Raw genomic sequence first — 12881 nt, forward strand, 5'->3', positions numbered from 1 at the left:
ACCGGGTCGTCGCCGCTGGTGGAATCTCTCCTCCGCTATGCTCGGAAACCTCGCGTGCCTCACGGCAAGCTGGCTTCCCGCGACCGATCTCTCTCTCTCTCTCTCTCTCTCTCTCTCTCTCTCTCTCTCTTTCTCTCTCTCTCTCGTGCTCTCCCACGGAAGGTAGGCCGTTGGCTCATCCGTTGACGTCCTTCCCGTCCCGTCTTCTTCAGCACCTTCCTTATTCTCTCCGATCGCCGGTGACTGGGCCGAGGCGGTCCTCCCGCCAGCGCTTCCTCACTGCTCACCCTGGTCGCCGGGATGCACCTCGGGAAAGCCGTAAGACTTCCCCAAGCTCTCAACACTCTCCTCACACTTGTCTCTCGCGCTCGCGAACCAGTGCGTTGCTCAATTCTTAACGAGGGCTCACGAGATACTGCCGGTCCGGCGCGCGCCAGTCGCGCTCGCTACCTCCCCTACTCCTCAGGCCGCAGCGAAGCCGCGCTCTGTTTGGCGGCCCGGGCCGCGCTATCTCTCCCTGATTGGCTAAGCCTCTCTCTCGCGACGTCGCTCGTCTCGCCGCTTCGTGGAACGGTGCCGCAAGCTCACCAGGCCCGGGAATTCTCGGGACGCGCGACGGCTCTGACAACAAAGCCGCATGGCTCGTCGCCGACCGTTCGTGCGCCATTTTCCATGCAGGGGATCTGCCGTGCCGAAAAGAGATTTTTCGGCGCGGCTGCGACGCACCACGTCGCAACATGCATAAGCGCACACCGTGTTGTCGTCCTGCACGATGCACATATAATACAAGCATTACATATACAAAACTTTGTTCTCGTATGCGGATATGTCGTCCGATATCGCACACAACACTTGATGTGACATTGAGGCGCTTTTTTAAATGCAGTATTTTTACATCTCGCCGCGTGCACTGTCCGGCGCATGGATTTTTCACCTGTGAGCGTTATAAGGCAGAGAGTGTGTTCTACGAAAATAAACGAGCTCTCGGAGCTAGAAACATTGTTGCACATGCGCGTTCTGGATTTCCGAAAAAGCAGATAATAACTTACCAGGAAATCGAATTAGGCGCTGATGCTAGACAAGCAGTCGATGCGGAGGATCTTGAGGTATCGAAGACGACGAGCGAAAGATGAAAGTGAGATAAAGAATAAAATTCTGTTCCGCCGTTTTAAAAGAATAAATCGCACAGTTTATATTTTTATGTACGTGACTCATGACAACGATGACGACGACGAGTTTTATGCTGACGGTGCATTCCCTAAAAAAGGATGTACCATGGAAATGGGAAAAAGGTAAGAATATAAATAAATAGTAGATAACTATTTTAATGCTCACTAATAATAAATTATTTATTCAACACTAACGTGATGAAAATTGTGTTGAATAAAAGACCATACGATTATATGCAATTGATTTACTAAGGTTAATAGAGCAGTACGTCAGGCTGATTAAACAGTCACTTCATCCACACTGAAAAATTTTTGTTGTATTATTAGTGATAAATATATTAGGTTTTAAATTTCAAAAAAAAACTAACAAACTTACTATAACAGGTCATCTGAAAAAGTCTCTCTCTCCAAAATATCCCAAAATGTCCTGTAGATACTCTTCATTGCCATACTGCAGGCCCCAGCCGATCTCACTGGCAGTACACTCGTACGCCGGGAAACCATGTTGGCTCGCGTCGTTGTCAGTCCGCATCCAGGAGCGCATACCACACGTGCTGCTGTAGAACTGCCGCACATAATTTTCTATAAAATCGCCGGCTTGCTCGAACATCAATGAAGCCGCACGATGTGCAATATTAAGTTGAGGCAACCCTTTTCCAACACAAGGCGGAAAATACAGATCCTGTTTCCGATCGAATTTTCGCTGTAATCTGGTCCGGGAATTTTTCCTAATGGGCTGCTCCGCTTATGAGGTACAGTGCAGTTGTATCTGTACAGTCGAACCGCGTACCACAGCAACTCCTCGATGTAGGTTCTCGGAGTGCGACGTTTTTTATTTCGAGCCCTACGACGTGCGATCCGACGGCTTCGCTGGCACTCTATCGCTGTAGATTGTCGCTCCGGTAACAACAAAAGATCCAACAAGCTGAAGTCAGACATTATTATTATGAACTTCGAAACTCGTTGCACAAAACTACTGATGATTATCCGCACGTATGGGTGAGTGACTGAGGACTGATGCTCGCTGAGTTTGAAAAATTTACAGCCATTTACTTGTCTTTTGCTACAGCTGCATCTTGAGATGTGAGAGTCGTTGGTGAATCATCCAAAAGATGTGAGCAAAACGCTGTCCTTGCACCTTCTCGGGATAACTGACATCGCAGCAGATAATCGTATATACCACGCACCGCTTTAAATATTTACGTCTCTCCCAAGAATAAATTATTATACTCGGGTGGATGAAGTTATATATCAAGCTTAACCGTATTCATCGTCGCCGTTTGAGAAACAAGAGCCGAGAGAGACGGCGTCGAATCAAAGTGGCTGTTTTAAACGAATCCAAAGAATTTATCTCGGCACATCTATCAGGGAGGAGACCCAGGGCTTAGGCGAGAAATTGCCGGTCCTTTAGGAATTTTAGCGCGGTAATTGCGCGCTGCGAGGTCAATCCGAAAGCTCTTAATCCTCGGACGCATGGCTGAGATTAGCTGCCGGAGCATCAGTCCCTCACAATTTCTCTGCGCCTGACGTATGGGTTTCTTATCTGTCGCACCAGGAGAAGTAGGGGGTGCTCCTCCCGCTTCGCTGCTACCGGCCATACGTGTCAGCGGCGTTGTTTCGAAATTCGGCTGATTTAATTTGCGCGAAAATTGAGGTGGCACACGCGCCTGGACGTAATTACGGCGATGTAGCTGTAAACGATTCCGTGTCGGGGGTGCTCGACCGACTCGCCACTTATAAATTACAATGCTTAACATAACAAATTAGTAAATTAGAACGCCGCGCGCGGCTGGTCGGCTCGGAGGTTGAAGAAAAAATTGGAGGCGAATCCGTTACTCTCAGCTCGCGTGCGTCATTGATTACACGGTCGTCCTAATGCGGAGCTACTTGTCCGCGAGCGTACGAATACAGCCAATCTAATGACTCGTTATTAATGATGCGTTTACTGGCGAAATAATTCAGTCTATTACGCGGAACTGTGTGAGTAGTAACAGCTCTGTACAACAACGTATTTATTATAATTGAAGCAATTTTAGGATGCGCTTAGAGATATCGCTTGATTTAATTAGCTCGCCGGTATGTTCGACACAGTGTCGCAATCGAATTTTTGCGCGTAAGCGTCGTTTATCTAATCGCGACTGGTGTAAACGCGCGCGTTCGCGACAGGACAGTGCAGCCGAGATAAGAGAGCCTCGAGCGTGCGACGGCGGTTGCAACTGAAGTGGAAAAACAAAACTAGGGAGGGAAGAAAAAAAATGCGGTCGGACGGCATTCTGTACCGGAAATTCAGCGTGCATGTGTGTGCGGGGTACACGCGCTCACTCCACCGTGACATTGTCGAGAGACGCAGCCTTTAATAATTATACTCCTCAAAGGTCTTTTGACTAATAAGACGACTGCGCCGCGTTCATGGCTGCGCGGCGATGATGCACCGTTTATTCAGTTTTTTTTTCGTCTCACGCATCAAGCATCTCCGGCGGCGTTGCATCGCGTAAATTACAGCCACGGTGAAAGCAGCAGCGGCTTCATTCCAAAACTCGGCGTCGTTCGAATTTCGGATTACGAACGCTGTCCGATCAAGCGCGAGCCTTACTACTTGCGCGTACGAGCACGATTTTTTCCTCCCAAGAGAGCGGCTTATCAAAATCACCCATGCAAGCGGCTTCTTACGTCGAACAATCACACTTAACGTCCCATTAGTTTAATTGGTAATTAACCGCGCGGCTAGAATTCTAGGAGCAGTAGTGTCTAGCCTCGCGGCGGAGGACAACAAAAACCCGGAAGGCAGAGAGTGAACCGGCTCCTCAATGCCTAGGAACATGTCCAAATATGCATCGTGAATCACCAATTATATACCTATACACGACGGGTTCCGGATTTGTCACACAGCGGCTCAGCCGCGAGCGACATGTTCCTTTAGCCGCGCACGTACCCGTGTACCCATAGAGCGATAGCTGCTGCTCGCGTGCGGGAATTTCAAATGCAGAAACAACGAAACGCTATTTTCGAGCTATGTGCAATTACGCTGATTCGAAAGAGAGTTCATTGTTCTCCGGCGTCGCTACAGCTCAAAAGCGCAGTGGCGAGAATTATGCGATGTGTCTCTTGGGCTATATACGTTCTACGGCAGGTATCGAATAAAGATTTTGCTCGCGAATAACTTCGATGTAAAAGTGTGAGCCGGGATTATAAATATACCGTTATTTAAATTTCCCGCGCGAAAGTGTCACAAGTCGTTCCCAGGATTATGGGCTCTAACTCATCGTGTTTTGAAACTCTTAATGTGGCCAAATTACTACCGTGTGTACAGTATATGTATGGTACATCGTGATGGAGCTGTTGAATTATACACTCGATCAAAAAATTAAGAGTTGATATGGCGTGATAAATCCTCAGCATTTATAAAATTGAAAGAAGGCCTAAAACCCAAATACGTCGTTATTTAATTGGGAAAAACTCATTGGTGTATTGTACAAAGTGAAGATTTAAGAAGTGTAGAAAGGAACAATAATAAAGTGTTCAAATATCGCGATTACCGATTTTTTTTTTTTTTTACATGGCATTTGGAACTCGAAAGTTCATCGCCTCATCTACGCAAGCCTTCCACGCTGCCCTATCTTGTGTCAACCCCACCCAAGATGCACCTCTCCGATCGACACCCACCCGTCCTATTTCTACTAGATCCGCTTTTACGTTGTCCTCTCATCTACGTCTAGGTCTACCTAGAGGTCGCGTTACCATCGGCCTGCCCTTCATGACACGCGCTGCCGTACGGTCGTCACCCATTCTCGCTACGTGCCCTGCCCATCCCAATCGGCGCGATTTTATTATTCTGTTAATATTTGGTGACGCGTACAGATTGTGTAACTCATCATTGTGTAGTCTCCTCCATTCCCCGGTTTCCTCATCTTTCTTCGGCCCGTATATTTTTCGCAAGAATTTATTTTCAAATACCCTAAAACGGTTGTCCGCCTGCTTAGTGAGAGCCCACGTTTCGCACCCGTACAGAACCACCGCCAGTATTATTGTCCTGTATATTCTTATTTTAACGTTTTTAGACAACAGCCTCGACTTAAGTAAATTACTCACGGCGTAGAAGCAAGCATTACCCGAATGGAGTCTCTTATTTATTTCGACATTAATCTCGTTTCTATCATTTATGGTCGTACCCAGATACCTGAATTCACTAACCTTTTCAAAAGTAAAATTCCCAACTCGGAGATCTTCCTCCCCTCTGCAGATGCCTAGCTTATCCACAATCATGTAATTTGTTTTTGATTCACTCACTTCTAACCCTGTATACTCCACCGCTTTTATGAGGATTTCCGCGTTTCTTGCTACCGTTTCCCTACAATCCCCCAGTATATCCAAATCATCTGCGTAGCCTAGTATCTGCGTTGTTCCATTAAGCGTTGCGCCCAGCTGGCTAACCTGCATTTTTCTAACGGCATACTCTAAAGTTAAGTTGAACAGCACCGTAGAGAGCCCATCCCCTTGTTTTAAACCATCGGGTATCATGAAGGGTTCTGATACATTACCGCCTACTCGGACCTTTCCCGTGCTTCCGTTCAGACATATTTGAATTAATCTCACGAGTTTTTTCGGTACACCGAGAAGTACTAGAATTTGATACATTTTGCTTCGCTTAATAGAGTCGTACGCTTTTTTAAAATCTATAAATAGTTGGTGTATGGTTTCGCAAAATTCCCACTTTTTCTCTAACAACTGTCTTATGGTAAACATTTGATCGCTCGTCGATCTGTTGCGCCGAAATCCGCACTGATAATCTCCTACTATATCTTCCGCGAATGGAGTGTACCCCTATAGTTATTGCAGTCTGTCTTATCCCCCTTTTTAAAAATCGGTATAATGATAGATTCCTTCTAATTTTCGGGTATTGTTTCATTTTTCCAGATGGCACATACTAGTTTATAGATTTTGAAAGTGAGCTCGACGCCCCCATATTTGAGTAACTCAGCTGGTATAGAGTCATTTCCCGCGGCTTTGTTGTTTTTTAGTTTTTTAATCGCGGCCTCTACTTCTTGGTAGCTCGGTTCCTCCACGTGGGGTTCAGCAGTGTGAATTTCGTCCCCTAATTCTTCGCTATTTTCGTGCACGTTTAATAATTTATCGAAATAATTTTTCCACAGCGACAGTAATTCGTTGTCATTTGTTACGAGGTCCCCGTTTTCGTCCTTCATCAATTGCGCTCTACTCCTAAAACCCTTTCTGATAGCGTTAATCCCTCTGTACATTTCGCGGGGGTTATTTTCCTTACTGTTAGTTTCTATTCTCCTAATAAGATTCTTCTGATACTCCCGCTTCTTATTTCTGTAGAGCGCGCTCGTCTGTTTCCTTACGTTAGAATACTCTTCTACGGTCCTATCGCTTCTATTTTGTAAGCTATCTAATTTAGCCTTTTTGCGCCTTTCAAACCAGAGTTCGCACTCTTCGTCAAACCATGGTTTGCTCTTTGGCTTTTTCTTTTTACCCAGTACTTTGTTCGCGGCCTCTTTTACCGTTTTTTCGATGTCCCCCCATAAGCTATTCGGTTCGTCATTCCCCTCCGGCGATGTGTTTGCTTCTTCAAGTGCCTGAAACCTGTTATTAATTTCTATCTGGTACCTAATTCGCTCTGTTCTATCTCGCAGTTTCTCAATATCGAAGCTTTCTACCTTGTTTGCTCGCTTACTATTTTGATTCGCTACTAGTCTAGCTCTTAATTTGGCTACTACTAGGAAGTGGTCCGAGTCGCTAGCTGCCCCTCTGTAAGCTCTTACGTCAAGAACATTAGTATGACGTCTTTTTTCAATGAGGAAATGATCAATTTGGTTCTGTGTGGCCCCGTCCGGCGATGTCCACGTTGCCTTGTGTATGTCCTTGTGCTTAAAACACGTAGTTTTGATTATAAGATCTTTTGCCGCCGCGAAATTTATGACCCTAATACCGTTATCATTGCTGGCTTCGTGCAGGCTTTCCTTACCTATAGTAGGCCTAAACATTTCCTCCCTACCTATTTTAGCATTGAAATCGCCTAATACTATTCTTGTGTCGTAAGACGTGAACTGGTCGATTACCTGCTCTAAAGTTTCGTAATAGAGATCCTTAGCTTCTTCTTCTTTGTCCTCCGTAGGACAGTGTACATTAATAAATACATATATATATATAACATTCTCCTTCGATAATGATGTACGAGAGCCTATCATTGACGGATTTGAAACTTTTAACCGAATGTATGATGCTTTTGCTTACGAGAAATCCGGTGCCTAGAGACCCCCCACTCCCGGCCCCATACAGGTACGTGAAGTTACCCGATGCTAGTACATCTGGCCACCGCGATTCCTGTATTGCTACCAAATCTAGATTGTACCTATCAGCTTCCTTTACGAGTTCTTTAAACGCACCTGCTCTGTATAGACTGCAAACATTCCAAGTTCCGACCCTTAAGTCCCTTTTGGTTCGGATTTGATTTTTTTGAGCCATGATGTTATGTTAAACCCGCGCGCTTCGGATCCTGTTCCGATCGCAGGTGAGTCCACCGTTCTAGAGGTGATAACCCCCATACCTCTCTAGAACTAAGTATGAGAGCTTTCCGACTTTGACGAGGACAGTGTCAATTCGTCGTCAGACACACTACGGTTTCATTCTCGCATCCTAACGCCCCCCTGCAAGGCAGCGCGCCTTCGCTGGCATCGTTACCGCGTAAGACCAGGTGACGAATCATTCTACACATCCCCTTTCGGGGCAGTTGTCATCGCTCCCGCATCCTCCTCGGCAGCAGGATTTTTGCCCATTTTTGTAATGTGTGATGAAAGAGATAGATTGAGAGATAATAGATAATGTGAAGTGTTTTTGTTGTTGTGGTGCTTGCGTAGTGTTTCTAGATGAATGCGTTCGACAGTGTGGGCTCATCATACCCACGCCTGTTCCTATCGGCTGTCCGCGGCTGCGTATTCAATTTATTCGCAGCTAACCTCTTTCTCAGGGGCTGTTCCTCTATCCGCAACCTAAGGACGCGCTGTGTAGTGGTGATAGGCACCCACCCGTCCGATCTGGACGACAACGCCCAAGACCCGCTTAGGGTAGCGGCATTGTAACAGTCGCGATTACCGATAAACCATAAAAAAACGAGCAAGTTAACATTATTATCTAAAAAGATAATAAGAGAGACATATATGCAACAGGTGTAAAACATGTGTAGACTACGAACTAGTATCGTCTTTCAGAATGCTATCACCAGCGACTCTCACATTTTAAGATGCAGCTGCAGCGAAAGACGAGTGGGCAGCTGTAGACAGTATTTGGTCTAGAAATGTATGTATTCTTTTTCTCCTTGGAGAATACACACATATAGCAAAACGATAAGAGAAGAACAATTTTGTCATACTCAGCGAGCATCTGTCTTCAGTCACTCGCTCATACGCGTGCTTGAGCGTCAGTAGTTTCGCGCAGAGTATTTCTCATCATGTGATATTTATACTTGAATTATGCGGATGTATCTATTTTGAAGAGTATGCTAGTGTCTGATTCCAACCTCGAGTCATCGGCTTCGACGTCGTCATCGTGCAAGTCAATCGATGTTCAAAACATCAGTTACAAGAGTTTCCCGATTAGTGGGACGGTGGAGACTCTTTTGAAACTCATTCAAATGCCTGACTTTAGTTCAGAGTTATCGGCAATGGATGAGTTCATCGATATTGAAACCATCAGTAACAAGAGTATCCGGGTTAGTGAGACCGAGGAGTGTCTTTCGAACTTCATACAAATGTCTGACTCCAGCTCGGAGTCATCGTGCGGATTCATCGATGTTGAAACCATCAGTAACAACAGTGACAAATGACAATATGAAGACTTTAAAGGGTTTACGACAAACAGTAAATTGTGCTACTTCAACAGCTGTATGAAGAAAAAAAGCGTGAAATTACCAAAGCGAATTGTACGCGCTTAGATCACGAAGGTAGTCAAGCACCGATGGCGCTAAGACTTTGCGTTTTAAAGCTTTGTCGTCATCTGTACTTATAAAGCAAATCAACCCGTAGAGTTGAGACTGTCCGGTGACAACTCTTATAAGTTTAGGGCATAACAGTACGGTATATTATTAAGTGCTCTATGTTTGTGAAAATAAAAATGGTATCCGGAAAGTTGATCAAAAACATTTGATCGGAGGAATTTTGGTCGAACGGAAATTTGATCGAACAGAATTTTGATCAAACAAGAATTTGATCGAACGGAAAGTATATATACATATATACATATATTAGGGTGTATCGAATTTTGTACGCAATTTGGCGACTTGTAATAGTGCGAAAATTTTAGTACTTATATCAAATAGAACGTCCATAAATTTTGGGCGCATAAGGTCAATTGCTTCCGCTCTGGCTAAAGACGAAAAGTCCAAAATTACCACATTTTCGCTTAAAATTGGTTTTTTTAATTTTTCAAACAAATTCAAGAGGAAAACACTTCAATGATTTTTCAACAAGAAGAAATGCATTTTACAATGTATAAGGACATTTTTCTCTTAAATTTGTATGAAGAATCGAAAAAAAAATTACTTCAAACGTAAATGTGGTAATTTTGAAAAATTCATCATTCTTGGCAACCTTTGACAGAGCTGAAGCAATTGACCTTATGCGCCCAAATTTTACAGACGTTCTATTTGATATAACTACTACAATTTCCACGCTATTACGAGTTGCTAAAGTGCGTACAAAATTCTATACACCCTAATATATGTATATATTTATATATACTTTCCGTTCGATCAAATTCTTGTTTGATCAAAATTCCGTTCGATCAAATTTCCATTTGACCAAAATTCCTTCGATCAAATGTTTTTGATCAACTTTCCGGATACCATTTTTATTTTCACAAATTTTTAACCTTCGAACATTTGGGTCTTAAAAATGTTGAACCTTTAGAAAATATATGGACCTTTGGAAAATATAGGGACATATAACAAACTTATTTTGGGCATTACAAAAGGTGGTCCTTACGAACTGATTTTAAAATTAAAATAAATAATTGTTTACTTTATTGTTGTCCAGCTTAATTTATCGTACATTGTGTCGTTGTAGTGTATCACCTGAAAGTAAGTAAGATAAACACGTAATGATCCTTCCAGCGTTAACGAGCATAATGTGCTGCCCGACTCTCCCAACGGAGACGTGCTGGTAAAGTTAAAATTACGAGTCATATTCTGGTGCTGCATTAGTTTAATGTTACAGTAGATTTTTATATTTCCAGCACTGTATTTAAAAAATACTGCATTGATTTTCACATTTACAGCGCTGCATTTAAAAAAATGATGCTGCCAATGTTTATAATTCCAGCGCTGCATTTACAAAATGTTGCAGCCGATTTTCATATTTCCAGGGCCGCATTTTCAAAATGATGCAGCCGATCTCTTATTTCTAGCACATAATCTACAAAATGCTAAATCTGATTTTCACATTTACAGCGCTGCATTTAAAAAATGCTGCAGCCGTTTCTGATATTTACAGCGCTGCATTTAAAAAATGCTACAATTGATTTTTACATTTACAGCGCTGCATTTTCAATTGTAATTTATGTTAAGGAAATCAGGCGGTAAAGAATTAAGAAATTCTGTAGGTAACATAACATCTAAGTTTTCTCCATTATCATCTACTGCTGTATCTATACTTAAAATTTTGAATAATAAAGATTTGAAAGGAAAAAATTACGAATTGATTTATAAAGTAAGGTAAAATTTGCAGTGCCAGAATATTGAAAAGGTATTATTTTGAAGTGACCATTGCTAGTACAATATTAATGTAAAAGTATTCGTTATCAAACAAAAATTAATGAAAATGAAGAAAAATATTGTAGATTAGAAAGTAAATTGTAAGTATAACATGATTATTATTTAATTATATATATATTTTTTTGTATTTTAGATTATTTACAACTACAAAATCACTGCTTAACCTCTTCAAGCCTTCATCGCCGAATAACATAAAACATAGGTAAATGAAAATTATAACTTTCTTTAATAGCATAAGGAGAAATTTAATGAATTCAATAAAGACATGATATTTAATATTTCATTGTCTCATTCTTAAGGCTGTCGCCTTTATACAAGATTTCTCTGTTCTCTTATCAGTATGTGCTTGTATTTTATATAAAACGTATTAACGGTATCGTAACCTATATCGCCCATTATTTATAAATTGCAAATAAAACCACTATTAATAAGTGAAAATTGTTTAATCATGAGGAATCTGGCAACACTAAATTAATGCTTTTATGAGAAGTACATTTATTTTATAATGTGATGTATCTATACATTTCTACTCTACTGAATGGACTGCGAGCAGATCATAGCTATGTTAGGGATCTAGTGATGCCTTTGCCCTGGACTCGTCACAAGCTGCTAGATATTTTATTCTCGTCTGTTTATCCGTGACAAAACTATTACCCGTCACCAGCGAGTTACTAACGCACGATAACTCCTGCTACTCTCGTGGTCAGTGCTACGCTACAAAAAAGCATAAAAGTTGGAGTGTCACCCATGTGATCATAAAAGCGTGCAATGTTTTCTCTCTCTCTCTTTCTCTCCGCTGCAAAGTTATAAAATGGTCTCTAAAATAAAACTTTTAACCAAAGTAAAAAGCTTAGGCGATTTTGATGTATTTCGTATTATCATGCATGTCAATAATTTTGTTATCAATAAAATTACAGTTTGCAAAATAACTGTGATCAATAAGAAAGTCAAGTCTAAAACCGTATGAAAGCTAATTTCGATAAAGTCAAAATACTTTCTGAAAGTCTTATTGTCAAGTCATCTTTTTTTACTCATACCAAAACTTACGATCTGGTAAATTATAAAGTTTTTGATTCGAGCAGCAGGGACTATGAGTACAAGTTGTACTACAACGAAAGTAGGCTAAATAGAAATGACGGTGTTATTGTTTTCGTAAATAAAAACTTAATACAGGACACGAAAATTGTTCAACAGGGTAGGATAAGAATTTTAAATACTAGAATAAACTTAAATAATCATCACATTTCCAACATGGCGGGAGGACGAGATCGTCCCGACGAGAGTGTTAATAATTTTACGTGTTGTGAACGGAAAATATCAACGACAGCAATTTGCATCATTTGCGAAGGTGCATACCAGTATAGTTGTCTGACAAAAAAGTGCGGAAACTATAAATTTATAAGCGATCGCCTTATAATCTGTCGTGAGCACAGCCAACTCAACATAACCTTTAAAATCAGTGATGAAAAAGTGACTCGGCGAGATTGTTAGTTGCACAAATCAAACTCCAGAATTCAGAATAAATTAGAAGGGAATTATTAGTTGAAACTATAAACAAAACACAAGATATACTAGAAACAGATGAGTATGATATGGAAAGTGTTTTTGAACTTATCGAAACAGAAAATTTGTTGCAAAAACAACTAGTCAATGAACTAAAAGAAAAGAATGACTTACTGAAGAAAAAACTGCAATTAAATCAAAAAGAAAGTGAAACTAAAAAACTACTGTACACTAATTTTATTAATCTGCCAAAACCTCAACAAAAAAATATACCTAAAATAAAAGTAACAAGAAATAGTGATAGTGACACTGATATTAAAAAGAAGGCAATTAAATGTATAACTGCTGAGAAGAAATAGCGATAGTGACACTGATATTACAAAGAAGGCAATTAAATGTATAACTACTGAGAAGAAAGTTAAAAC

At 41.5% G+C, this 12881-nt stretch overlaps 1 protein-coding gene across 15 annotated transcripts in view; it reads left to right on the forward strand.

Moving 5' to 3' along the window:
• Window positions 1–12881, forward strand: part of LOC100119385 (echinoderm microtubule-associated protein-like 2) — an 804666-nt gene that overhangs the window by 240983 nt on the left and 550802 nt on the right. For 14 of the 15 annotated variants that reach the window (XM_031930031.2, XM_031930040.2, XM_031930037.2 and 11 more), the window contains one exon: window positions 11087–11155. The exons of the other annotated variant lie outside the window; for it this stretch is intronic. In XM_031930031.2, the coding sequence (XP_031785891.1) occupies window positions 11087–11155 (69 nt within the window). The remainder of the gene's footprint in view (window positions 1–11086; window positions 11156–12881) is intronic. 15 annotated transcript variants of the gene reach the window in all.

The sequence above is a fragment of the Nasonia vitripennis genome, assembly GCF_009193385.2.
Source record: "Nasonia vitripennis strain AsymCx chromosome 4 unlocalized genomic scaffold, Nvit_psr_1.1 chr4_random0007, whole genome shotgun sequence".
Lineage (NCBI taxonomy): Eukaryota > Metazoa > Arthropoda > Insecta > Hymenoptera > Pteromalidae > Nasonia > Nasonia vitripennis.